Source organism: Labeo rohita, chromosome 16, assembly GCF_022985175.1.
Source record: "Labeo rohita strain BAU-BD-2019 chromosome 16, IGBB_LRoh.1.0, whole genome shotgun sequence".
In the NCBI taxonomy this organism is placed as follows: domain Eukaryota; kingdom Metazoa; phylum Chordata; class Actinopteri; order Cypriniformes; family Cyprinidae; genus Labeo; species Labeo rohita.
Window position 1 is genome coordinate 14,279,072 of NC_066884.1, and position 26,926 is coordinate 14,305,997.

The following is a 26,926-nucleotide window of genomic DNA, read 5'->3' on the forward strand; positions in this document are numbered from 1 at the left end:
GAAAAGGCTGAGGGAGAGGGCCTTTCAGCAGTTTAATTGATCAAGACGAAGCCATGGGGGGCACCTTCAGATAAAAGAGACGGGAACGTTTTGAAGTACAATGGTGGAATCTTTTTTTGGAAGGAACCCAATAAGGGTAAAATATGAGTCATTACTTAAACTCATTGTGGGGCTTTAACTGTATGTCACTTTTAAAGCATGCTTTTTTGTAGACCTATTAGAGTCAGGGATTTATTCTGTTGAGTACTTGTTTTATACTTAACCCTTATTGGTTTTTCTTTGTATCCTGGTGGAAACAGGCATGGGACAATGAGCAAGTGGGTCCAATTTGTGAGAAAAAAAAAAAGACTACTTAGGTCAAGTGACTTATGAAAAATCTAGCATCAACTTACCATCTTTAACTAAAAGTATGACAGCATGGTGAGAATTTGAGGTAAATGTTGTGAATGATATTTGACCCTGGACCACAAAACCAGTCATAAGGGTCAATTTTTTGAAACTGAGATCCATACGTTATCTAAAAGGTGCTAAATATGCTTTCCACTGATGTATGGTTTGTTAAGATAGGACATTTTTTGGCCGAGATACAACTATTTGAAAATCTGCAATCTGAGGGTGCAAAAAAATGTAAATATTGAGAAAATTGCCTTTAAAGTTGTCTAAATGAAGTTCTTAGCAATGCATATTACTAATCAAAAATTGAGTTTTGATATATTTACGGTAGCAAAATATCTTCATGGAACATGATCTGGCATAAAAGAAAAATCGATAATTTTGACCCATACTATTGCTACGAATAAACCCATGCTACTTATGACTTTGATGTTATAGTGGGTACAAATTGTAAAACTGAAAATAAAAGCAATATTTGAGGGGGAAAAAGAAGATAAATAAATCCCACTGCATTAGAAAACAGAAATTATATATTATAAATTAATTTAGGTATTTTATGTCCCTGGTCTTTTAATGGTTAACTAAAGTAGAATCGTTTTTGCACTTAATGAAACTGAATTTAAAAAGGTCAAATAAGTAGTTTAACATAAATTAATTGTTTTAAATAGCCATAGGATGCCCTTCAAGCAGGCGTGCTTTTCAAGCCTATTTGCATTTCTACTTTGTATTTGCCCTTAAACTATTCCTTTTTATTTTCACAAGGGTCGTACCTGTTGATAATGAGACGAAATAGGCTATACATCTGTACGCCCCAAATATATTGCAACATATAGACAATAGCTCATCTCATCCTTACAACTGCAGTGAGTTCATGCACACTAATCAGCATATTGCCTGACACGTCCTCGTGCTCTGATTATACAGGAACATCATTTCATTCACAAATTAAGGACGTAAATTATTCAGAGCTAATAGATTGAGACAGACGGCGGCAGCCTCTAGGATAACCTAATCACTTCACTAAAAGAAATTGCTACAAAATGGGACTCACTTGAACATTCTGACTGTCTGAAAATCTGGACAATGCTGTCTAAGTAGGGGGCTTGCTAGGTTTTGAGACACAAGCTTTGTTTATGTTTTGTAAATATTTTTTTCTTGCCTCTGCATGCACGCAAGTATTCCAAATATAACAATTATGCAAATGACGTACATTTTCAGTGCCCTGTTCTTGTTAGACATCACAAAATCACATCCTGTGAGGGTGGAGAGCGTTTTAGTGAGATTTCTTCTACCTTTCGGGCAGCGACAACGGCTAGTGTCAACATGACTTTAATTGTCTTTCTTACCTTCTGACCGTGAACGCGCTGAGCTGTACAGTTCCACGTATGTACCGCAAGACGCAACCATAATTTGGATAAAACGAAGAAGCTACAAAATGACATCGGTTCCCGTTTTGTCGTAGATGTAAAAACGAAAATCGGACGACATATGTTGCTTTTACCTAAACATCCCGACATGCCGTTACATAAAAGATTATCAAATCGAGATATCTGCATTCAGATGCGGTGACTGAAAAAGATGCTTTTAAATGTATGCATGGTAATGGCCAAAGCTGCAGTCAGCGGAGATAGATCTGCATATGGAAATCAGCATAACCCTGGGTCCAATTTTACTTAACAGTGATGTACTGGTTTTTAATTAGACCAGAGTAATGTGGGGCAGACCAAGACACTTTAAAAATCGCCTCTCTTATTTCTTAAATGCCAGTCTGAAACTGTAATTTAAACACATTTCTTGTTAATATATTGTCGTTTTATCTGTTGCTGGTTCTTGAACGTTTCATTACTAACAGTTAAAACACACGGACTGACTTTTCGACGTTTTCAACCACTGTTTGCAGTGTGGTTATATTATTACAGTTCCTGACCACGCCCCCGAGAACTTCTGGCCAATCAAAGAGCGCCTTGGATGACCGACACGTCAGTGAGCATGCGCAGTGTTTGTGTGACTGTAGCGCGGGAGTGCTTTGATACACTGGGAAGAAGGTCGGTTCACAGACGCAGCAGTTGTCAACAGTGTTAAAGTAAGTGTTATTATGGAAGTTATTAAACCCTGAATGACTAAAATTGTTGTATTTGTTAAATATAACAGGTTTCTCTTTTTGCTGATACAATTTCCAGGTCGACAGCTGATAGTATAACGCTAAATATAGCGAAAGAGAAGTGTTCACTGCTGAGAATAACGACGTAATTCAGATATTTGCTGGTCTTTGCTAGTTTATGATCTTTATTAAATAGTTGTTTGATTACCTTTACTGCTCTAAATCGTGGTTAGAGGGTTTTTATTGTAAGATATTTGCTGGTCTCTGCTTGATTACAGTTGCCTAAAAGCCTGGCCTAGCTAGTGTTTTTTGGTTTATAATCTTTATTAAATAGTTGTTTGATTATATTACCTAGTATAATTCGTGGTTAGAAGGGGTTTTGTTTTAACAGTGTAAACCAGCCTAAGATATGTGCTGGTCTTTCCTGGTTTACAGTTGCCTTATAGCCTGACCTAGCTAATGTTGTTTGGTTTATAATCTTTATTAAATAGTTGTTTGATTACCTTTACTGGTCTAAATCGTGGTTAAAAGGGTTTTTATAGTAAGATATTTGCAGGTCTTTGCTTGATTACAGTTCCCTAATAGCCTGGCCTAGCTAATGTTTTTTGGTTTATTATCTTTAATAAATAGCTGTTTGCTTATATTACCTGGTCTGATTCGTGGTTAGATGGGTTTTTATTAAAACCAGCCTAAGATATTTGTTGGTCTTTCCTGTTTAACGGTTAACAGCCTGGCCAAGCTAATGATTTTTTGTTTATGATCTTTATTAAGTAGTTTTTTGATGACATTACCTGGTCTAATTTGTGGTTAGATGGGTTTTTATTGTAACAGTGTAAACCAGCCTAAGGTATTTGCTGGTCTTTCCTGGTTTATGGTTGCCTTAAAGCCTGGCCATGCTAAAGTTTTTTGTTAACGATCTTTATTAAATGGTTGTCAGAATACATTACCTGATCTAATTCGTGTTTAGATGGCTTTTTATTGTAACAGCTTAAACCAGCCTAAGATATTTGATTGGTCTTGCCTTACAGCCTGGCCAAACCAATGTTTTTTTTAGTAAATGGTTGCTTGATTACATAACCTGGTTTAAATCATGGTAAAAAGGGGTTTCATTGTATGGAACTGCATTAATTTCATTGTCTCTTTCAAAACCCTTTCCAGTGGTTTCTATTCCATCCTGTTGACATGGAGGACGAGTTCTCACAGTCCCTTACCCCACCTGTGTCCCCGTCTGTTTTGGATCATTACGGTGAATCTGCTCCCAGTCGGCCTCCATGCTTCACCTGTGCTTATGAACCCGGCAGAGAAGAGACAGGACGACTGTCATCAAATGGCTACATCAGCAGAGGAGCACTGAAGAGGTACTACTTGGTGTTATAATAATGATATACTCAGTGTCAACCTGTCTGTTAAACATATATTCGCTTTCCTCCAGGCTGCTGTTAAAGCTCGATCCAGCTCCTGCGGATTTTGAGGGGGACACGGTTGATATTTTTGACTTCCCATGGGTAACGGAAACAGCGCTGGTAGAATCTACCAAACTTCTGTTTGGCTTGTTCAGGTAGGAGTGCAGGTGTGTTGGCTCTGGAGGATTGCCATGTTGTCTGCTGAAACAGGAAGTCTGCTAATTTGACAATCTGTCTTTCCTTTCAGACAAAAGGTGTTAAAACTGGAGACGCTGGTGCAGTCCAGCTCACATGATTTTGGTAAGCATCTGGAGACAGTCGTTTTAGGTAGAGCTGTTGCAGACAGTATTGCTGCAGCTGAAATACGTATGCTATGTTAATAATAAAATTATATTTTGACGCTTTCAGGTCAAGCGAGCGGTCTTCATTATGAGGCAGAGGAACTGAGACAGCAGTGTGTCCTGTTCCTCAGCTATATCAAGGTGTTCATTTACAGGTACAGATTGCTGTGGCTTGGTAGTAGCGAAATAATATCAGAAACGGGTTTTACATTGTGTTTTGTTCTCCAGGTTTTTGGAGCCCTCACAATCCCTAGATGAAGTTCCTGTTCATCCCTTTAAAGACGCAGAGGCTCAACTGCCTTCAGTCTTGGTGGAGGAGCTTTTAAGTATCACGCTGCTTATTGGGCGAATCAGAAATCTGCCAGCTAACGTCCAGAGTGCTCTCACGATTCAGCATCAGGGAAAGGTACCACAGATATTACAAGAAAATTATATTTTTAGCCATTTGATGATATTCCTTAATTATTAAAGGAGAAGTCCACTTCCAGAACAAAAAATTACAGATAATGTACTCACCCCTTGCCATCCAAGATGTTCATGTCTTTTTTTTTTTCTTCAGCTGTAAAGAAATTGTTTTTTTTGAGTTAAACATTTCAGGATTTTTCTCCATATAATGGACTGATATGGTGCCCCGATTTTGAACTTCAAAATGCAGTTTAAACATGGCTTTAAACGATCCCAGCCGAGGAAGTAGGGTCTTATCTAGCGAAACGATTGGTTATTTTCATTAAAAAAATACAACTTAAATACTTTTTAATCTCAAACGTTCATCTTGTCTTGCTCTCGTTTGACATTAAAAAGTATATAAATTGTATTATTTTTATGAAAATAACCAATCGTTTCGCTAGATAAGACCATTCTTCCTCGGCCTAAAAATAAAACCAAATGAATATCAACACAAGAAGAGAGAACATTTTTATTTATATGAACATATATTTATATAGCAGTACATAATATTCAGCTACATTTTCCTACTAGTTAAAAGTTTGAGTTTTCAAATGTTTTTTAAAAAAAGTCTTTAATGCTCACTGCACATATAGTATTTGATTAAAAACAATAATATTGTAAAATATTATTACAATTTAATTTTTTTTTTTTTTTTTTTTTTTGAGTACATTTCAGTTATTCTGATGGCAATAGTTGTGATGGTTTCATTAAAAGGGACAGTTTAAAAGAACGTCATGGAAATTAAATCACCAATTATTCAAATCTTTATCAGCATTTTTCTCTCTCAGTTAACACATTCATAATCATGCTTTGGCCTCTTTGGACGGACTTATGGAACGTCGATGGCAAAATACAAAACTTAGGCTACGTTCACACTGTGAGTCTTAGTGCTCAATTCTGTTTTGCTCAGATCTGTTTTTTTTTTTTTTGTATAGCTGTTCACATTTTTGTTTAAATGTGGCCAATATCAGATATCCAGTTTGAACAGATCATGGTTCTAAACTGACCTGTATGCGCAAAAAAAAAAAAAAAAAAAAGTAGGAATAGGGTTGCCAAGTTTTCACAACAAAATATACCTAATTGCTTCTCAAAAGTAGTCCAAAACTAGCCCAAAACTAGCCCAATCGTGTTCCGGGGGGTGTTCCACTGACTACCTTTCACAACTTTCTTGATAACTTTGGGTATGTAAAATCTTTGAAGTGACTCCTATGAGTGCAGAATAGTGACAAATGTTGATCTAGAGTGACTTAAAAGTCACATTGCATTGCAAAACCTCTGAACTATATCGGTTTTAGTACCACATGGAAGTTGCACAAAGGAAGTAGCACAAATCAGCTTTGAAAAGATCAGATTCCGTGTGGTTTGTGCTGTTCACACTGTCATGAGAAAAACCGATCTGATTCACGTGAGCAAAAAAATCGAATTTGGGCCACATTTGCCTGCAGTGTGAACGTAGACTAATACAATATTGATCTGCAACACAAGTACATTTTATTATATCACTCACCCTAGTAACAAAAGGTGTTATAAGCAAAAGAAACTAACAGTGTCACCCCACTTTACAGCTCTTTCCTCCATCCTGGCAATTATTGCATCTGCACCTGGATATCCACTGGTCTGTTCTGGAGATCCTGCACCTGTTGGAGCAAAGGATGATGGGTATGTTGCAATAGCTGTCTCTAGATCGCACATGTGCCCGTGAATCTGGGACTGTCATACTAATGAGTGTTGGGTCTTGGTGATTTTGAAAGGTCAGGTAGTTTACGCGCACCAGTTCGTGAATTTGACAGGCGAGACGCTCACGAACATCAGTCTGTTTGAAGACCAGGTCAACAACCTGCTCTGTGATCTCATTGGCCTGGCCATGAATAAATATAATAAGGTGTGTGTTTTTTAACAAACATAACAAACATTGTGGTGCAAAGGTTATGAGGTAGAACAATGTTTCATTTTCTCTCTCTCTCTCTCTCTCTCTAGGTGAGACCAACAGAGACTCTGAACAGCCATCACTATCACTGCCTGTGCACGAAGGAATTATGGATTCTACTCGTACATTTACTGGAGCACAGGAGCAAAACCATACACACTCAGGTGAGCACATACACAAGCTCAGCATAGATGGTTGTTTCGTATGATTCTTGATTCTGATTTTTCTTTTCATTCCAGTCTTTTTGGAGTTATGTAAATGCACTGCTGCAGACTGTCCTGAAGGGGACGCCTTCAGGAGACCGTGACCCAGGGCTCCCCATGCACTGTAAAGACCCTGACGGCTTCACCTGGTGGCTGCTCACACACCTGGCCCAGATTGGAATGCACAACCAGAATGGCACTGCTCAACAGGAGGTAGATCAACACAGCCTAGTATCACATGATGAGATGTTATTAATTTTAATAATGAATATTACATTGGTAAGTTTGTTGCTGTTTCAGAAACAACTTGAGGATAATTGGAGCTTTGTGATGGCGCTGCTGAAGTCTAGCTGTGATCCAAAGGTGATTAAAATAATGTTGCATATTTCTGTGTATTATGTGTTTATTTGATTAATATGCTTGTTTGTCTTGTCTGTTTATGAATAGCATTAGGTGTCTTTTTGCACTGTGCACATTGTGCATTCTGAAAGGTAAATGTTATTATAATTAATTTTCAGAAAGCTGCACAGGAAGAGCAGATACGAATGGTTGTCCACTGCTGCCTCAGCCTCAGCTTGATGTGGGGCCCAAATGTCAGTGCTGTCGCAACGCTCTGGGAGTATTACAGCAAAAATCTAGTAAGTCATTACTGCAATTATTTCAGTTATTAGAGCATGATGTAATGTTTTAACAATTTAAATAAATTATTACATGTGACCCTGGAACACAAAACCAGTCATAAGTGTCAATTTTTTTCACATGATTTAGTACAACTATTTGAAAATCTGAGGAATCTGAGGGTGCAAAAAAAATCTAAATATTAAAGTTGTCCAAATTAAGTTTTTAGCAATGCACTGTACTAATCAAAAATTAAGTTTTGATATATTTACAGTAGAAAATTTACAAAATATCTTCATGGAACATGATCTTTACTTAATATCCTAATGATTTTTGGCATAAAAGAAAAATCGTTAATGATCTACAGTGTATTTTTGGCTATTGCTACAAATATACCCGTGCTAATGTGTTGTGGTTCAGGGTCACATATTATCAATTATTAATTCTAACTTGGGGAGTCCATATCAGCTCATTACTGCAAGATTGCCTAGACATTTAAGTATTATTTCTGTAACTTTAGACAGTGGGACCCAGAAGTCCAAATTTTCCCCATTTGTAAATATGTTTTATAAGTTTAAATAACTAGTTTTGATTATTTTAACAAATTAACTACACTATATTATAATTATTTTAACTTGTGGTGTCCATATCTGCTCATAACTGCAAGATCACATTCACATTTTATTTTAATATTATGTTTTAATAATTTAAATTCACTCAAACTGTTGTGCTGATAACATAATTTATTTTATAACTGAATCAGATTTTTTTGCAGGGTTTGCAGGACTTGAAGATTATATTCAGTATATTGAAAAATATTCGATTTACGTTTCGATTAGACCATACATAAAGGGGCAGTTCACCCAAAAATGAAAATTACCCCATGATTTACTCACCCTCAAACCATCCAAGGTGCATACATAGGTACGACTGTTAGTGGAAGCTAGAGATTACGGTTCATAAAGTTTTATATATGAATATTTTTCTTACACAAACGCATCGATTTGCTTTAGAAGGCCTTTATTAACCCTCTGAGCCATGTGGAGCACTTTTTTTGATGGATGGATGCACTTTATTAGACTTCAAAATCTCAACAGCCATTCACTGCCATTATAAAGCTTGGAGGAAACAGGACACTTTTTAATATAACTCCAATTTTATTCTTCTGAATGAAGAAAGTCGTATACAACTAGGATGGCTTGAGGGTGAGTAAATCATGGGGGTAATTTTAATTTTTGGGTGAACTATCCATGGAAACTTTACCACCCTTTAGCACTACTTCTAAAACTCTCTCTTTTTCTTTCATGTGTGTAGAACAGCTCTTTCACCATACCCTGGTTAGGAGTGTCAGGGCTGGGCAGTATCAGCAGGACTCCCCTCTGTCTGTTGCAGCAGGCTAAGAGCTGCTGTAGCCCTGCATCTGTCGGCTCCGGCTCTCACACGCAGCTCTACCGCTCAACCAACTCCTTCCATATCTTCCTGCGTATTCTGGCCCATCACCTGAGCCAGGAACATGCTGGCGGCGCCCCCTGGAGACAGATCAAGGGCAGGTGAGAATGAGTCTTGGGACCTATTTTCAAAGTTTAGATCTTGTCACCTGTACGTGCTGATTTCAGATCCGTCTGCAATCTGGTTCACCCGGTGGAGCTCTAGTGAGAGGCTGAAATGGACGGAATCCGGATAATGAATTTTTCTGTCTGGACCGTGCTCAGCCGTGCGGCAAGCGCGAAGGCTAATTAGCTAACGAGCATAGCGGTTAATTCACCTTAACGCAGGCTTTCGGGCTTCCAGCAATGCCGTGGCGGGGACGACTTGGCCAGCTCCAGGACCACCTCCTCTTCCCCTACACACACACACACACACACACAAACACACGTTCCACACGGGGAGGTGTGGGCTGCGCTGATGGCACTCGGGCTTGGAGCGCGCTCAGTGGGAGGCACGGCGCACGGTGCATTAATGAGATCGGCAGGGAGCACGTTCAAGCTCGTACTCTGGGAATGAGCAGCATCTGCTCGTGGCAGGCACAAAAAAAGCTGTCCACGATAAACAAACAAACAACCAGACAGACAGGCGAAAAACGCAAACAATATCTCGACAGCCTTCCGTTCGTCTTTGGCTCGTTCTCTATCTCGGGTCAGTCTCTAAAAGCTTCCGCCACACTTTCGTGCACCGCTTCTATCTGTAGCGGCGACGCAGCTCGACTCCCCGCAGCTTTGCGTGATGTGTTTTTGTCCAAACATTAAACGGATGCTCAAAGGCCTGCTTGTAGTGCAGTGTGTTTGTTATGGAACCTGCAGGGTTCTGTTTGGGCCAAACAGTCAACAGTAGAAAGAAGGGGGGGAGCGGAGGGGGTCAATATTGATTTCTCCTTCTGTGCTGCAGCAAATTGAGCCGCACACGACAGTGCAGCTACCACTGTGTGTCTGAGTGTTTCTGACATTTAACATGGTCTTTTAAAGGCATTTCACCGTGGTGCCCGGAGGATCAAACAACACTCTTTCACACAAACACACACACATAAGCAAACTTGCACACTGGCATTGCTTTCAAGGAAGACTGAACGTCTGGAGGAGGTTAGCGATGAGTTGAGTACTTAGGTTGAAATGTTTGATCCTGATGGTTCCCAACAGCTTTTTGAAGGTATGGCAGCATTTGTGTGGTGGAAATATCATCAGAGTGAATTAAATATTGATCAGTGTTGAGTCAATGAGGAAAATTTGGTGTATTGTACACATTGATTGTACATTAGAGCTGAGTATCGCCAACTACTCGTCACGTATTTCACAACAGCGAGGTCCTAAAAAGTCTGGGACAACTGATAATCTGGTATTTTTAAATCTATTTTACACCTGAAAATGAAGTTTTAGAATTTTTTTTCATTCAATGTTATGTTTATGATATCATTTAGGGCACAACAAAGTTTTTTGTAAACTTAAAGATGACATGAAATTAATACAGTTTCATTCTGTTTTCTAAACGCACATTATTGTTCATATTGCGACCGATTCATCCATGCATATGTTTCTTTTTTCATGCCATCTGCCAGTGAAACAACAGGCTTCTCTCTTGGCCAGACTTATCCAATCACTTTCTTACAATCGTCTTTCAGTCAGATGTACATCACAATACAGAGAAAAGGTTTTACTTCCATTTCATTGTGGATTTAAATTTGGTTTTCTCTGATTGTTGTTGCCAGCGAGATTTGTTGAAAGACTTTTGCTAATCTTGAAAACATCCATAAGAATGTGTTAAATTAGAAATCAATCATCGTTGTTTTGCATTATATGCCATTGTTTCCCAGCAAAAGTGTTTATAAATTTGATGTATTGATAAAATAGTTTGTTCCAGTGTGTTAAAAATCTTGTGAAAAAAATGTTAACAAAATTAACATTTACAGTTGAGGTTAAAAGTTTACATACACCTTGCAGAATCTGCAGAATGTTAATTATTTTTCCAAAATTACATATTTTACATATAAAGTACATGTATGTAAATATAGTTAACATGTAAAGAAAATAGTTGAATTTATAAAAACAACTTTGTTCAAAAGTTTACATACGCTTGATTCTTAATACTGTGTTGTTACCTGAATGATCCACAGCTGTGTTTTTTTGTTTAGTGATAGCTGTTCATGAGTCCCTTGTTTGTCCTGAACAGTTAAACTGCCTGTTGTTCTTCAGAAAAAAATCCTTCAGGTCCCACAAATTCTTTGGTTTTTTCAGCATTTTGTGTATCTGAACCCTTTAAAACAATGACTGTATGATTTTGAGATCCATCTTTTCACGCTGAGGACAACTGAGGGACTCATATGTAACTATTACAGAAGGTTCAAATGCTCAATGATGCTCCAGAAGGAAAAACCATGCATTAAGAGCTGGTGGTGAAAATGTTTTGAATTTGAAGTGCAGGGTAAATTTGTGGGACCTGAAGGATTTTTTCTGAAGAATAGCAGGCAGTTTAACAAACAACTATCAGTACACAAAAAGATAACAACACTATTAATTATCAAGCGTATGTAAACTTTGAACCGGGTCATTTTTAAAACTCAACTATTACTTTCTTTTGTGGGCTATATGTAAACATATTTTCTATGTAAAATATATATTCAGGTCAGTACTACAAAAAAAAAATCCCTCTTATTTTGGTAAAATAATTAACATTTTGCAGAAATACATACATATAATTTTTAAAGTGTTAGTTCTCCCAAAAATGAAAATTCTGTCATTAATTACTCAGCCTCATGTCGTTTCAAACCCGTAAGACCTTCGTTTATCTTTGGAACACAAATTAAAATATTTTAATATCTCGGATTTCATCAGAAATATCTTAATTTGTATTCAGAAGATGAACTTGCTGGTTTGGAACGACATGAGAGTTAGTAATTAATGACAGAATTTTCATTTTTGGTGAAACTAACCCTTTTAAAAAAAATCTTAATTTTATGGTGGTGACAGTAAAAAAGCCCAAAAAAGTGTGCCAGCTAAAAAATAATCCTTAAATATAACAAATATTATATTTGATAAACGCAAAATAAGCCCATTTTACCAGCAGCCTCAGAATACTTTACTTCTATACATTTTGATCTTTCATAAATCATAATCGAAACGATGAGAAACTTCCTGCACTGTTGATCTGTTGGTTCAGTAATTGAACTGTAGGACAAAAGAACATAATCAAATAGATTAAAATAGATTGATTGTTTAGAAAATCATATCAACACAGTGTTTCTTCCACATTTATGATCATATCTGTCTCGTTTCCACAGACTCTACTCAAAGTTCCACCAGAGGCGGATGACGGAGCTCTCTGACACGGGCCTGCTGCACTTCCTGCTGCTTTTCCTAGTTCTGGCGCAGTGTGCAGAGCTGGAGGACGTGGCCAGCCGAGCGTGCGACTTGCTCGCCATGTTGCCCGCTGACTCCACGCCCCCGGCCCTGCGCGCGCTGCAGTGGAGGGGCCAGCTGGCTCTCGTGCTGCTGTATTTGGAGAAGGGACTGGATGCTGGCGCGTTGGCGGAGCAGTTGGCCGCCTACTTCAGCCAAGCGGCCCGCGAGTTCTACCTGAAGACCACCGAGCCTTCGCGCAAGCTAGCTCTCTGGGCGCCACTTAGCTCGTACCTGGAGGGGGTGAGCGAGGTGTTCGAGACGAGTCCTAATCTTACGCTGTCAGAGGAGAGGCTTCTGAACGAGGGCTTTGGACTGCTGCTGCCCGCCTGCCGCCAGTCCGAGCTCAGCTCTGCTTTGGGCTTCCTGCAGACGGTGCTGGCGCAATTACGGTGAGAGTACACACACGCTTTACTTTTTAAGATGTGTTGGTTCCTCAAAACACACAAACACACAGGGCAGCCCCCCTCGGTGATCCCAGAAGCTTATACATATGGCACCCCGGCCCCTGCGCAGCTCAAATCTCTCCCTTGCATCCCTTGTATGTTGACAATGGCTTGATTGTGCATTAGTTACAACGTAGTGTGGAGATAAGCTTATCCATTGTGCACAGAGGCCCTGTAAGGTCCCCTGTGCATCTCTAGGGGCCCGCGGCACCCGGGTCAGCCCGTACAGGTACTGGAAGAGAGCTGTGTTGAGTTTCGGCCCATGGGTCCGATCCTGGCTGGAGACAGCTGAGTGTGGACTGAGGGACGAGTTCATGGCAGGGACATCGGTGTGCCTTACACGGCTAACACGGTCAGAGGTGGCTAGGGTGCGATCGAAAGCACACATACACAGTCCTCCAAGGTAAAAAATCGACTGCTTAAGTGTCCACTCCTCTCATTTTACCCATCTAACTCTTTAACACTACTAATTCCCACAATTCCCAAGCAGGATCTGTGGGTGGGAGGCCACTCATTTGCACATTAATGGGCGATAAAAGTGAGGCGAGCGAGCTTTTCCAGAACGGGGCTCATGTTGGCACCAAGATCCCGCTGACCCAGTTTAAAGAGACGGGGCGCTCTTCGACGTGTCCTTACAAATTACTCCTAATTTCACCACGGTTCTGTTGTATCGCTTTTATTAATGCGTTTTCACTGACACAATTAATGCGTTATTATGTGGTCTGGTAAATTGAACCCTGGCTTCATTACGGCTGTTAGGTTGGAGACGGCATGCGCAAGCCTTACGTGAATTAGCCAGCACGCGGCTACGGGGCGATGTAAGGCAGACTGTAACTGACGGATGATTCACGCAGATAACACAGGCCAGGCTCTAGTCACGCTCTAATTCTCCTCATCGCATTCCCAGCCACGATCCTCTGTGTGTGTGGGCAGTGAGATCGCAATGGTGACCCCTGCAGCACGATGGCGTCTTTGCCAAGTGACTAATCGAGTTCTCGCCAATCGATTAATCTGGTTCCTTCCCGCTGCGCTTTCGCCGTGCACACCATCTCCCCTCAGGAGAACGGAGAGCACGGTGACACTGAGGCTAAGAAGGGAGATGGCTAGCATTATCTCTGTTTCTGTTTCTGTTCAACACAGCAGGGGCTGTTTGTCAAACTCATTTAAGAACACACAATTGTTTGTACTCACTTAAACTGCTTTGAAAGGATGTACGAATTGTAGGATTATTATTGAGCTGAACCTATTTAGTGGATTGTTTTAAGACTATTTTTTTTAAAGAACTAATAGATTTGCGTTACATCACAGCTGTGATTTTTCTATTGTTAGTGAGTTGTATGTGGTATCAGGGGGGCCAGATAGTCTTATTCTATAGAGCTTTTGTTTGGATAAAAAACTGGTGCAACAAGTCTTCAGTGTTTTTGATCTATTTTCTAGGAAGAGAATGTATTTTTTTTATTATTGTTTTTGTCAATATTTAGGAGTACATTTGCACAAGAGTTTTCAGAGGAAAAAGAATTTAAAAATACTTTAAAAATTTAACAGTATTTTCCAGTTAATATATAAATAATTTCTTCTGTTTTGTACAGTGATAAAATACAACTATTTAATTTTTAAATCGTATATTGTTATTTTTATTATTTTTTCCACATAAGATTTTTGGTTTTATTATACACAACCAACATCAGTCAATACACATTACCATACAAGTACAGAAAAAACAGTAAATTAAAAAAAAAAAAAAAAAAAAAATTTACTATTTAAAATAACTGTTTTCTATATAAATATATTTAACATTTATATTTTTAAAATGTAATTTATTTCTGTGATCAAAGCTGAATTTTTAGCATCATTACTCCAGTCACATAATCCTTCAGAAATTGTTCTAATATTCTGATTTGCTGCTCTTTCTGTTCATCAAAGAATCCTAAAGAAAATGTACTCAACTGTTTTAAATATTGATGATAATAATAATAATAATAATAATAATAGAAAAACATTTTTTTAAACAGCAAATCAGCATATTAGAATGATTTCTGAAGGATCATGTGACACTAAAGACTGGAGTAATGGTGCTGAAAATTTAGCTTTGATCACAGGAATAAATTACATTTTAAAATATACTCAAATTCAAACATTTATTTTAAATAGTAAAAATATTGTTTTTGCTGTACCTTGGATCAAATAAATGCAGGCTTGTTGAGCAAAAAAACTTTAAAATCTTACTATTCAAAAACTTGGCTGGTACTGTATATTAAGTTTTTAACTGAGATAATAAGAAATGTCTTGAGCACCAAATCAGCATATTAGAATGATTTCTGAAGGATCACATGGCAATAAAGGTTACAGCATGTCGCTGCTGAAAACTCAACTTTGTAAATTACATTTTAAAAATATTAAAATAGCAAAGTTATTTTAAATTGTTATACTACATTAAAAAGTTGGAAAATCCCTCAATTAGCATATGGGTTGTGTCAAAGCTAATACACAAATTGAATTTTGATTTCAAGAGGTCTTTGACTCCTGAGTTGGAAACTTAGCTTGGATTCATTTTGCTGTTAATTAATATTTAGCATGTTTGCATTACATTAATTGTACAGAAATGTTCCCTAGAGCAAACAGAGCCTAGAGCCCTACTGATGGGATTTTCACTCGGTAATTTTTCACTACTGAGTTTACTAATGTTGACAGTGACAGCCTAAAACCTTAAAGACTCTGCAAAATAGTTTGACAAACCTTGTGTTGACATATTTACTATTGAAATGGAAAGCGAATTGTTTCCTTCTGCTTTTGCGAGCACACCAGCATATAGATTAGCCTCAAATCTTAAAGACACAGACTAAAAGCCACAAAACTTTGATTTTGATTTCATAGTCTCCCTCCACTCTAGTATGCCTACTTACTATTTTGAAAGGCATATTAGCTGATACTATAACACATGCATGGTCCGAAATAAGCACCATTGCTTAATGTCACAGTGAAGGACGTGCCGCTCCATCAACGGGGTGTGTGTTGAGCGATACTGAGATATCAGAGCTTACGCACTATGTCAGATGGTGTGCTCACGATGCTTATCTGAGTGTGTGATTCCGTGTGTCAGTTTACACGAGGGCGCCCGGCGTGATCGTGTAAGTCGGTGTGTGTACGTTCCAGAGGTGTGTGTTCAAAATCTGTGCTGCAGTCCGGGGAGAGATTAAACGAGTGTTCAGATGGTATGGGGTGTGTGCGTGTAAGACGCCGCAGTGAGGGGATTAAGTGGGGTCTCTGACGATGTCTTGTACAATGAGGGTTGATGGGTGTGAAAGGCCCATTCCGCCGCGGTAACGAAGCTAATGAATTCACTCTCTAATCGATTGTCTCAGCTCTCCGTGGATTAGATGCAACCTTGCTGGAAGGCGCGAAGGTGTGTGCATGTGCGCGTGCACGTGACGCTCGCCCCGGCCCTTTCCCGCCGCTCTCGCTTTCATCGCTGAGAATGACAGGACAGGAGGATCATCTCCAGTCTAAATGAGATTACAGCCCCTTCAGCTGCTTATCTGAGCTAATGCCAGCCGCTGCAGAGCCAGACTCGTGCTCTCAGCCTCCCATTCAGACCTAGCCTCGCAGCTACCGCCAGGCCACGGAGGAACCGCTTGCCCCACACCAGCGCACTCCGTCTAATCCCTATGTCCGGAGAGATGAGGAGAATTCGCAGCGAAAAGAGGGCAGAGGGGGACGGAGATAATACACACAGTGAGAAAGGCAGCAGTCACATTTAAGAAAGGAGAGAGAACGGTAGATTGAAATAGTATGGATGAATCTGAAAAGATGAGACGGGGGAATGAAACACAAGAACTTTGGTGAGGTTGAATGAATTTAGGAAGAGAGGGACAATTACTTTGAATCTCCTCACACTTTTAGACTGCTGCAAAAAGCCAATGACACAATACATTTTCTGAAATATGTCTGGCTAGTCCTCAAATGGGAATGGCAATGGGGAAAAACATTAGACTGCTCCTCACATCTGCTTATCCATTGTCTCATCCATATTTATTATTTTGAGCAATTTTTTGGAGAAATTTGGAGGTCAGAACCAAGGGGTTAAGGCTGGATAGCGCACAGTGTACACAGTGTAATAAATATAAAAATTAACTATATGTAATAAATATTTGATAAATATTCAAAGGATTTGGTTTAGAAATTAATCATTTTATTCAGCAAAGACACAGTAAATGGATCAAAAGTGACAGTAAAGACATATACAATGTTACAAAAGTTTTTATTTAAAAAATGTGACCCTGGACCACAAAACCAGTCTCAAGTAGCACGGGTATATTTGTAGCAATAATCAAAAATACATTGTATGGTTCAAAATTATAGATTTTTCTTTTATGCCAAAAATCATTAGGATATTAAGTAAAGATCATGTTCCATGAAGATATTTTGTTAATTTCCTATCATAAATATATAAAAACTTAATGTTTGATTAGTAATATGCATTGCTAAGAATTTCATTTGGACAACTTTAAAGGCGAATTTCTCAATATTTTGATTATTTTGCACCCTTGGAATCCAGTTTGTCAAGTAGTTGTTCTATCCTAAACATTGTCCTATTCTAACAAACCATACACCAATGAAAAGCTGATTTATTCAGCTTTTAGATGATTTATAAATCTCAATTTCAAAAAATTGACCCTTATGACTGGTTTTGTGGTCCAGGGTCACATATATGCTATTATTTTTAGCTTTTCCTCCCTAAATATTACCAACTTTAATAAAAAAAAAATGTTTCTCAAGCACCAGATTGGCATATGTGACCCTAGACCACAATAACAGTCATAAGGGTCAATTTTTTTTTTTTTTTTTAAATTGAGATTGATGGATCATCTATGGATCAGCTGAATAAATAAGCTTTCAATTGATGTATGGGTTGTAAGGATAGGACAATATTTGGCTGAGAACTGTTTTAATATCTGAAATCTGAGGGTGCAAAAAAATCTAAATATTGAGAAAATTGCCTTTAAATATGTTCAAATGAAGGCCTTAGCACTTCATATTACAAATCAAAAATTAAGTTTTGATATAATTGTGGTAGGAAATTTACAAAATATCTTCATGTAACATGATCTTTACTTAATATCCAAATGATTTTGGCATAAAAGAAAAATCAATCATTTTGACCCATACAGTGTATTGTTGGCTATTGCTACTAATATACCCGTGCGACTAAAGACTGATTTTGTGGTCCAGGGTCACATATAACAATGATTTCTGAAAGATCATGTGATGCTGAAGACTTAAGTAATGAATGCTGAAAACTGCGCTTTGCCATCACAGGAATAAATTACATTTTAAAATATATTAAAATAGGAAGCCATTCATTTAAATTTTAATATTATTTCACAGTCCTACTGTAAAAAGTATACCTTATTTTTGATCAAATAAATGCCTTGGCGAGCATAAAAACCATTCAAAGACATTCGGTAGTGTTTGTTGATATATAACCCCTATCAATTTAATATAGAATATTATTCAAGCTTTGCTGCTTCTGTAAAGTGCACACCAACACGACAGTCGAAAAACTGAGTCTTAAAGTGTGTGCTTGGCATTAATCTGTTTCTCTGTTTCTCTTTCTTTAGGAGAGTTCACCAGCGCTGTGGCCAGCCGTCTCACTCCGTAGACTCTCCCAGTTGGGTCCCTCTCCCCAGCATGGCTAAAGAGCGCCACCAAGCGGTGGCAGCGGCGCTCTGGTCCCACTTCTTCCCCTTCCTGTGCAGCATGAGGCTTTCCCAGACCCCCCCGCCGCAACTCGCGGACGCCGCAGCAGGTCAGGGAAATAGAGAAAATGAACTCTTGTTCTCTCAGGGGCTCTCTTTGCATGGCTGCTTTTTCTCTGTGGGCTCTGCTCTAAAAGAGCTGAATAGAAGGGGAATTGTATGAATGTGCAGTTGTTTCTGATGCACACATGCAGGACAACTCATCAGTGTGAAACAATCAGTTTGATTGATTTTGAGAAATATTATGACCCGCTCTCACTTTCTTGTTCTAGAAGTGTAGCTCTTTTTTAAGGATGGAAATGTGTGTGAAATCTAATAGTATTTTATGCTGTTAGGCTTCACACTGCTGGCATTAGACATGCCTGGCTCTGCCCCTCAAAACCTACAGCCCCACCCCATTCAGTCCATTATGCAGAGCTTCGGCTGGGATGAAATGCTTCACCCCCTGCTGGTAACCCACTATCTAAATCACCTGCTCCAAAATGGGTGAGTGCCTTTTTTCCATTTATGCTTTCTTCCAGTGCATAGTTGGACTGGTTGTACAGTGAGCTCAATAATTCTCTCTCACAGAGAGCTGGTCAGTTGGGTCAGCTCTGGGCCAGGCTCAGGTTCGGCCCAGGCTTTGTGTGTGCGTGCCTGGATCCGCTGTGTTCTACAACAGTACCTCCATAAAAACCAAGATGCTCCAGATTCAAGAGCAGGTACAAAGAACTCATCAAGTCATAGTGGGCATGGAATAGCAAGTGGTTAAAGGGATAATTCACCTAAAAATGACAATTGTCATTATTGAGTCAACCTCATGTAGTTTAAAACCTGTATGACTGTTTTTGTATTTTGTAAAAACAACCTGATATATTAAAGGAATAGTTCACCCAAAAATGAAAATTCTGTCTGAATTTGAAGTTTTCACCATCATGTCGTTCCAAACCCATGAGATCTTCGTTCATCTTCAGAGCACAAATTAAGATATTTTTGATGAAATCAGAGAGCTCCCTGACCCTGTATAGACAACAGTGCAACTGAAATGTTCCCAAACCCAGAAATGTAGTAAGAACTTTGGTAAAACAGTCCATGTGGCACTGGTGGTTCAACCGCAATTTTACGAATCTACTAGAATACTTTTAGTGCAATTATCAAGAGTACCTCGACGCATGTGTTGTTTACGTGCAGAGGTACTCTCAATAATGGCAGAAAACGTCATTTGGAAGAGAACAATTGTTGAATAAAGTGGATATTTTTGTTTTCTTTGCGCACAAAACGTATTCTCTTATCTTTGTAAAATTACAGTTGAACCACTGACATCACATGGGCTATTACTACGTTTGTGGGCCTGGGAACCTTTTTTAGTTGCATTGCTGTCTATGCAGGGTCAGAAAGCTCTCAAATTTAATCAAAAATATCATAATTTGTGTTCCAAATATGAACAAATGTCTTATGGGTTTGGAATAACAGTAGGGTGAGTAATCAATGATAGAATTTTCATTTATGGGTGAACTATCCCTTTAAGAATTTTACCTGAAATTGTGTCTACCCTGCATTTTACACTACAGTCTTACACAAAGACCCTTTTTAAGGAAATTCATATTTGCAACGCTTCTGGCAAAAACTGCTATCCGAACTTATTTGAAACCAACAAAACCTGACATTTAATTTTCTCCATAAGTGGTGTTTCTCGGCACCCAAAAAATGTGTTAAAGCATATATTTAATAAAAAAGCAATGGCATGTGGAGTTCTTTGAGAACTAGAGCATCTAACGGCAAGTACAGTTGATGTGGTGGTTTTACACTTTTGGCTCTTTTATCTTGAAGATGGGACTTGTTCAACCACATTGCAGTTTTTCCATTCATGAGTGAATCATCTTGGAGTATACATACAGTGGTTCTGACGTTTTATGACTTTTGACAAACCAATGTAAATGCAATTTCTGCTACCTACTCGACTGGAGTGCGAAGTGCTCTATGGTGCACAGTAATGACAGCCACCACGATTTTACTGTCAAAATTGCTTAAATATCAGCATGTTTTGCCCCAAAACTGACTGGAGCACTTGGAAAATGATCAGTGAGCCACTTACACTTTTTTTAAGACGCTCTTGGGTCTTTATTAAAGGCTAAAGTAAGTCAGAATGTACTGCAGTCAAATTCACCGAACCGCATATTCAATTAAGATCTTAGAAAAATATCCACAGACAAAAAAAAAGCCATACAGGTTTGAAACAACATGTGCTTGAGTCAACAAAATTGAAATTTTTGCATGAATTATACCTTCAACCCCAATTTGCTCACAAGTGATAGCGAATCAGTTTTATTAAAATGATTTGGGTGTGTCAGAGCGAGCAGCTGTGGTATCGTGTGTACAGGCAGAAATCTGGATGAACAGCTGGCCGAGTTAACCAGACAGGTTCTCCGACTTCCAGAAGTGGAGTCTGTGCTGCAGAGAGCAGGCCTACATCCTGCTGCTGCCAAAGATCCCAAACCTGCAATGGCTGTGTTCATCAAGGTACATGCACTTAAACCAGAATCTCTAACATACAGTTGAAGTCAAACGTTTACATACACCTTGCAGAATCTGCAAAATGTTAATTCTTTTACCAAAATAAGAGGGATCATACAAAATGCATGTTTTTTTAATTTAGTACTGACATGAGAAGATATTTCACATAAAAGATGTTTACATGTAGTCTACAAGAGAAAATAATAGTTGAATTAATAAAAATGATTCAAAAGTTCAAAAGTTTACATACACTTGATTTCTTAATACTGTGTTGTTACCTGAATGATCCACAGCTGTGTTTTTTTTTTTTTTTTTTTTTTTTTGTTTAGTGATAGTTGTTCATGAATCCCTTGTTTGTCCTGAACAGTTAAACTGCCCACTGTTCTTCAGAAAAGTGCTTCAGGTCCTACAAGTTCTTTGTGGTTTTTCAGCATTTTTGTGTATTTGAACCCTTTCCAACAATGACTGTATGATTTTGAGATCCATCTTTTCACACTGAGGACAACTGAGGGACTCATATGCAACTATTACAGAAGGTTCACTGATGCTTCCGAAGGAAAAACCGAGCATTAAGAGCTGGGGGGGTGAAAACTTTTGAACAGAATGGATATTTTTTTCTTATTTCACCTAAATATATATATATTTTTTTTCATTTAGTACTGCCGTTCATAAGCTACAGAAGATACTTAAATGTTTCCTAGAAAACAAAAAGTTGAATTTACCCTGATCTTCAAATTCAAAAAGTTTTCACCCCCCCCCCAGTGAGCATTTGAACCTTCTGTAGTAGTTGCATACGAGTCCCTCAGTTGTCCCCAGTGTGAAAAGATGAATCTCAAAATCATACAGTCATTTTTGGAAAGGGTTCAAATACACAAAAATGCTGAAAAACCAAAGAATTTGTGGGACTTGAAGGATTTTTCTGAATAACACTGGGCAGTTTAACTGTTCAGGACAAATAAGGGACTCATGAATAACTATCACTAAAACAAAAAAAATGGACAGGTCATTTTTATAAATTCAACTATTTTTTTCTTGTGAACTACATGTAAACATCTTTTATGTGAAATCTCATTCAGGTCAGTACTAAATTTTAAAAAATAACATGCATTTTGTATGATACCTCTTATTTTGGTCAAATAATTAACATTTCGCAGATTCTGCAAACTTTTGAGTTCAACTGTATAAGCCATACTGTATTTCCAACACTGTGTTTGTGGTTTACTAGGCTGTGGGTCGATCATACTCTGAGCTCCAGGTTCTCTCTGAGCGTTCCTCAGCAGTGTCCCGAGCACTGGAGTATGTAGGAGACATCCTCAAATATATCAAGCCATATCTGCTAAACAAGAGCCGGGAGGGTCTACAGCTGGCATACTGGACTGTAGGTAGGTGCCTTTTGACACTTGGAAATGCGAAAGCAAAATGGATTTCAAACAACATGTTGTGTACTATAAGCTTGTGGTGGTTTTGTACATTTTCAGGCTGCTTGGTCAAGCACTGGAGCCACCTGTTGGCCACCTCCAAAGCTCAGCAACTGCTCTTCCGCATTGTAGATGTGCTCTTACTGCCCCATGCTCTCCTCCAGCAGGACAGCAGTGCACATACTCAAATGCTTTCAGCCCTCAAAGAAAGCCTGCCTTTGTTTCTGCAGGTTACTGCACCTCCAAATCAAATTCATACTCTGTATTTAGACTATTAAATCCATTGTTCCCTATATCCTGAGATTTCAGGATACACGTATGAGTTCCCTCTTTTTTCATAACTAAGATTGTCTTGGTGTCTTCAGGGTTTGTCTGTGGCGGTGAGTGTGTCCCAATCTCAGGGGGCGTACCTTAAGCAGCAGCTGCACAGTGTCATTTCCCAGTACCTGAGCCGCTTCCTCCCAACTACACCTTCTACTGGAGCGGTGGTCAATCATCCTGTCCTGCTGGCAGCCTGCGAATCAACACCCACCCCACAGGGGGAAAGACTCAGGAGGAGCATTCTGCATGTGCTGAGGTATGAGTCAAGTGATTTCATAATTACATCTAAATAAACAAGCTTCTTACAAGTAGCTTCTTACATAGTCTTGATTATAGACGGAGATGACCAACCTTTCAGGAATAACAATGTCTTTGCAGAGAGAACTTCCTCCAGTTTAAAGGTCTCGCTCCTCCTCCTCGGCTCGCTGTTGTTCTCTCTTTCCTGTTGGAGCTCCTAAAAAGGAACAGTGACAGAGATCCTACGTTACTCACCATTCCCCTTCCTTTGGTGCTACGCTGTCTGATGCTGGTCAACGAACCACAAGGTAGGCAGGGACAAACCATATAAAGGCCCGTTCACACCAAGAACAATAATGTTTATACTAACGCATTCTGTGAACGTAACGGTAACAGTTTTGTAACAGTGTATAAGGAGAAGACAAAGATTCACATATAATGTACTCACCCCCTTGTCATCCAAGATGTTCATGTCTTTCTTTCTTTTGTAGTAAAGAAATTGTTTTTTGAGGAAAACATTTCAGCATTTTTCAGCATATGGTGCCCCGATTTTGAACTTCCGAAATGCAGTTAAATGTGGCTCAAACGATCCCACCCGAGAAAGAAGGGTCTTGTATAGCGAAACAATCGGTTATTTTCATAAAAATAATAGTTTATATAATGTCAAACGCTCATCCTGACTTACTCTGCCTGAACTGTTTTTTTCCGGTTCATGACAGTTAGTGGATGTCGAAAAACTCCCATCTCATGTTCTCCCTCAACTTCGAAATCGTCCTATATCGCTGTTTTACCTTTTTTGTTAAGGGTGTTTGATGTTCTTTGCATGTTCACTTTGCAAAGACTGGGTCGGTACTTCTGCAACGATGTAGGATGATTTTAAAAAGATTTTAGAAGTTCAGGGAGGAAATGCAACATACCCGACATACCCAAACTGTCTTGAGCCAGAATACGCAGAGTTCAGGAAGAGAAAGGCAAGATGAGATTTGAAAGTATTTTGAGATTAAAAAGTATTTAAATTGTATTATTTTAATGAAAATAACTGATCGTTTCACTAGATAAGACCCTTCTTTCTCGGCTGGGATCGTTTACAACCGCATTTGGGATCGTTTGAAGCCGCATTTAAACTGCATTTTGGAAGTTCAAACTCGGGGCACCATAGGAGTCCATTATATGGAGAAAAATCCTTGAAAGTTTTCCTTAAAAAACAATTTCTTTATGACTGAAGAAAGAAAGACATGAACATCTTCGATGACAAGGGGCTGAGTACATCATATGTGAATCTTTGTTTTGGAAGTGGACTTCTCCCTTAAATCCATTTAAAATCATAATGACCTGTCCTATCTGACCTGTAGGGTAATTTGTGTAGTTTTTATGTGAGCTCTGTTATTTTCTTAGAGTTGGAGCAACTTAGTCTTATTCAATCAAATTCCTATTGTGTTTCTTTCAGTAAAGAGGCTGAGCACAGAGGTAACGCAGCTTATTGTGGAGAGGTGCACTGCTGCGGTAGGAGAGCAGCCATGTGAACACACCACTACTCTTCTACGGTAAGTTACCCACACTGCTCAGTACTGCCTTAAAGACTGTACTCTCTCACTCTGGCTTAGCTGTTTTTTTCTTTCCCAGGGCCTTTGTGGAGGAGAATGAAGGTGTATACGATCAGCAAGTGTATAATGTTCTAGAAGTTGTCGCCGTCCTTCACCCCTTCACAGTGACGGCTCTTATTCCCTTTCTGTCACTGAGCCTTAGAAAGACAGAGTGCAAGAGAGGTCTGGGAAAAAATACCTCACTCAGGTACAGCAGCAGTAACCTATATGGCATCTGAGAACTGAGAAGAAACTTAACGCTAAAACTAGTAAATTTCCATTTGCTTTGTACTGTGCTTCATTTTCTCCTAGTTAAAAATCTCTTATTGTTTTAGGAATGGCTATAGAAGGCTGCTGGCCCTGCTTGGAGACAGTGGACAGGCTGAGATGATAAGTTTAGAAGAAGACTGACTTGCATCAACTCTTAACCCTCTTATGTAAACAGTGTACATGGTGTAGACTTAAGAGTGGATCCATGTGTGGATATTGTGAATAAACTTTGTTTGAATTAATTGCGTTCTGTGCTCTGCTGTCAGACATCTGTCTTAGTAATAGTGTTTGGTTATATTGCTGTCAGTGACTAGGGCTGGGTAATGATACAGACTTTTCTATTTTGATTTATTTAGGTATATTTCTGCAAGAATGTCCATTTACTTATATTGTTACATATAGACATACAATCTCTCTGGTAATACATATATGCAATTTAGTGTTTGAGAATAATTCAAAACGATAAGTCGTCTTTTTTAACCTATTCATTAAAAGAACAAACTCCTAAGAGTCGTTTGCTTTGGGAATGGAATGGAATCATGTTGGTAGTGTGTTAAGGGAAACCCAAAAAGGCCCAAATACTAAAAATATTGATAATCATTAGTCTCATTAATCATTAATCAAGTTTTATCTGAAAACTCTGAAGTGTTTTCTGAAGGAATTCACAGACAGCTAGTAAAGGAATGACGCTGGCAGAGGGAATCATTAAGCAGGTAGTTTTGTGCAAAATTATGCTAAAGTTAAAAAATTTGAGGCAAAAAAAAATGACCCTGTATGAGTTTCTTTTAAAACACAAAGTAAAGTTACAAAATATTAGATGAACAAGAATGCTGTTTTCCTACATTTCAGCACTGTAGTAAATGTGATATTGATTCTAGAAAAAAAGCTCAGTAAACACATTAATATTAAGTGACTTACATTTTAAATACTGTCTGTTTTTGCTCTGTTTCGCCAAACAAAAATAGTTCCAAACAAATCCATGGCAGAACTATGGAAGTCCGTTTCCAAAAAAAAAAAAGGTAATCATAACGTGCAATTACATGATACGAAACTTGCGATTCTGACTTTTTGTCAGAATTTTGATTTAAACTCACAATTGCGAGTTATAAAGTCAGAATTGTGAGATAATTTAGCAATTCTGAGAAACAGCCACAATTCTGAGAAAAAGTCAGAATTGCGGAATATGAACTCAGAATTGCGAATTTGTCTCTCAAAATTGTTTATATCTTGCAATTGCGAGTTAAGTCAAAATTGGACTTTAACTTGCAGCTGCAAGTTTATATCTCACAATTCTGAGAAAAATGTCAGATTATCTTGCAATTCTGACTTTATTTCTTGCAGTTATAAGTTTTTATCATACAATACTAAGTAAAAAGTCTTTTTTCCCCACATCAGTCTACACTCCACACACTATAATGACAAAGCACAAAACAGGTTTGTAACAACTTAGCAAATTTATAAAAAAAAAAAACACTGAAATGATTTTATTGCATAAGTATTCATACCCTTTTCTGGGACACTTGATTTAGCTCGGGAGCATTAATATCCTTTGTAGATGTTACTATGCTTGGAGTGGAGTTAACCTGTGGCAAATTCATTTGAATGAGTATGATTTGGAAAGGCACACACTCTCAATAAAAAGTCTAAGAGATGAAAATGCATATCAGACCAAAAAACCAAGCCCTGAGGTCAAAAGAACTGCCTGTAGAGCTTAGAGACAGGATTGTGTCATGGCACAAATCTAGGGAAGAGTATAGAAAAAAATCTGCTGCATTGAAGGTTCACAGAAGCATGTAGCCTCCATTATCCATAACGGAAAAAGCTTGGAACAACTAGGACTCTTCCTAGAGCTGGCCTCCTGGCCAAACTGAGCAATTGATGGAGAAGGGCCTTGGTTAGACTGGTGGTCACTTTAGTTAAGCTCCATGATCATATATGCAGATGGAAGAAACTTACAGAAGGACAAACATCACGGCAACACTTCACCAATCTAGTCTTTATAACGGTGTGGCCAAACTCAATCCTCCTCAGAGAAGATAGATGAAAGCCCACTTGGAATTTGCAACAGTGCACATAAAGGACC

At 38.6% G+C, this 26,926-nt stretch overlaps 2 protein-coding genes across 4 annotated transcripts in view; one reads left to right on the forward strand and one right to left on the reverse strand.

Moving 5' to 3' along the window:
• Positions 1-1,714: 1,714 nt before the first annotated feature.
• Positions 1,715-25,473, forward strand: mms22l (MMS22-like, DNA repair protein). Its single transcript, XM_051130740.1, has 26 exons — positions 1,715-1,776; positions 2,294-2,476; positions 3,653-3,852; positions 3,927-4,052; positions 4,145-4,197; positions 4,306-4,393; positions 4,467-4,644; positions 6,251-6,344; positions 6,437-6,567; positions 6,663-6,776; positions 6,852-7,028; positions 7,116-7,178; positions 7,334-7,453; positions 8,748-8,983; positions 12,202-12,711; positions 18,384-18,571; positions 18,857-19,007; positions 19,092-19,222; positions 20,881-21,020; positions 22,240-22,396; positions 22,493-22,662; positions 22,798-23,009; positions 23,132-23,298; positions 24,438-24,534; positions 24,614-24,781; positions 24,909-25,473. Exons 3-26 carry the CDS (start codon positions 3,677-3,679, stop codon positions 24,982-24,984), a joined length of 3,723 nt encoding a protein of 1,240 aa, XP_050986697.1. The 5' UTR covers positions 1,715-1,776; positions 2,294-2,476; positions 3,653-3,676; the 3' UTR covers positions 24,985-25,473.
• Positions 22,843-26,926, reverse strand: part of klhl32 (kelch-like family member 32) — a 33,837-nt gene continuing 29,753 nt past the window's right edge. For all 3 annotated transcript variants that reach the window (XR_007829294.1, XR_007829295.1, XR_007829293.1), the window contains exons 14-15: positions 23,105-23,207; positions 22,843-22,946 (exon numbers count right to left, since the gene is read on the reverse strand). The gene's annotated coding sequence lies outside the window, so the exon portion shown is untranslated. The remainder of the gene's footprint in view (positions 22,947-23,104; positions 23,208-26,926) is intronic.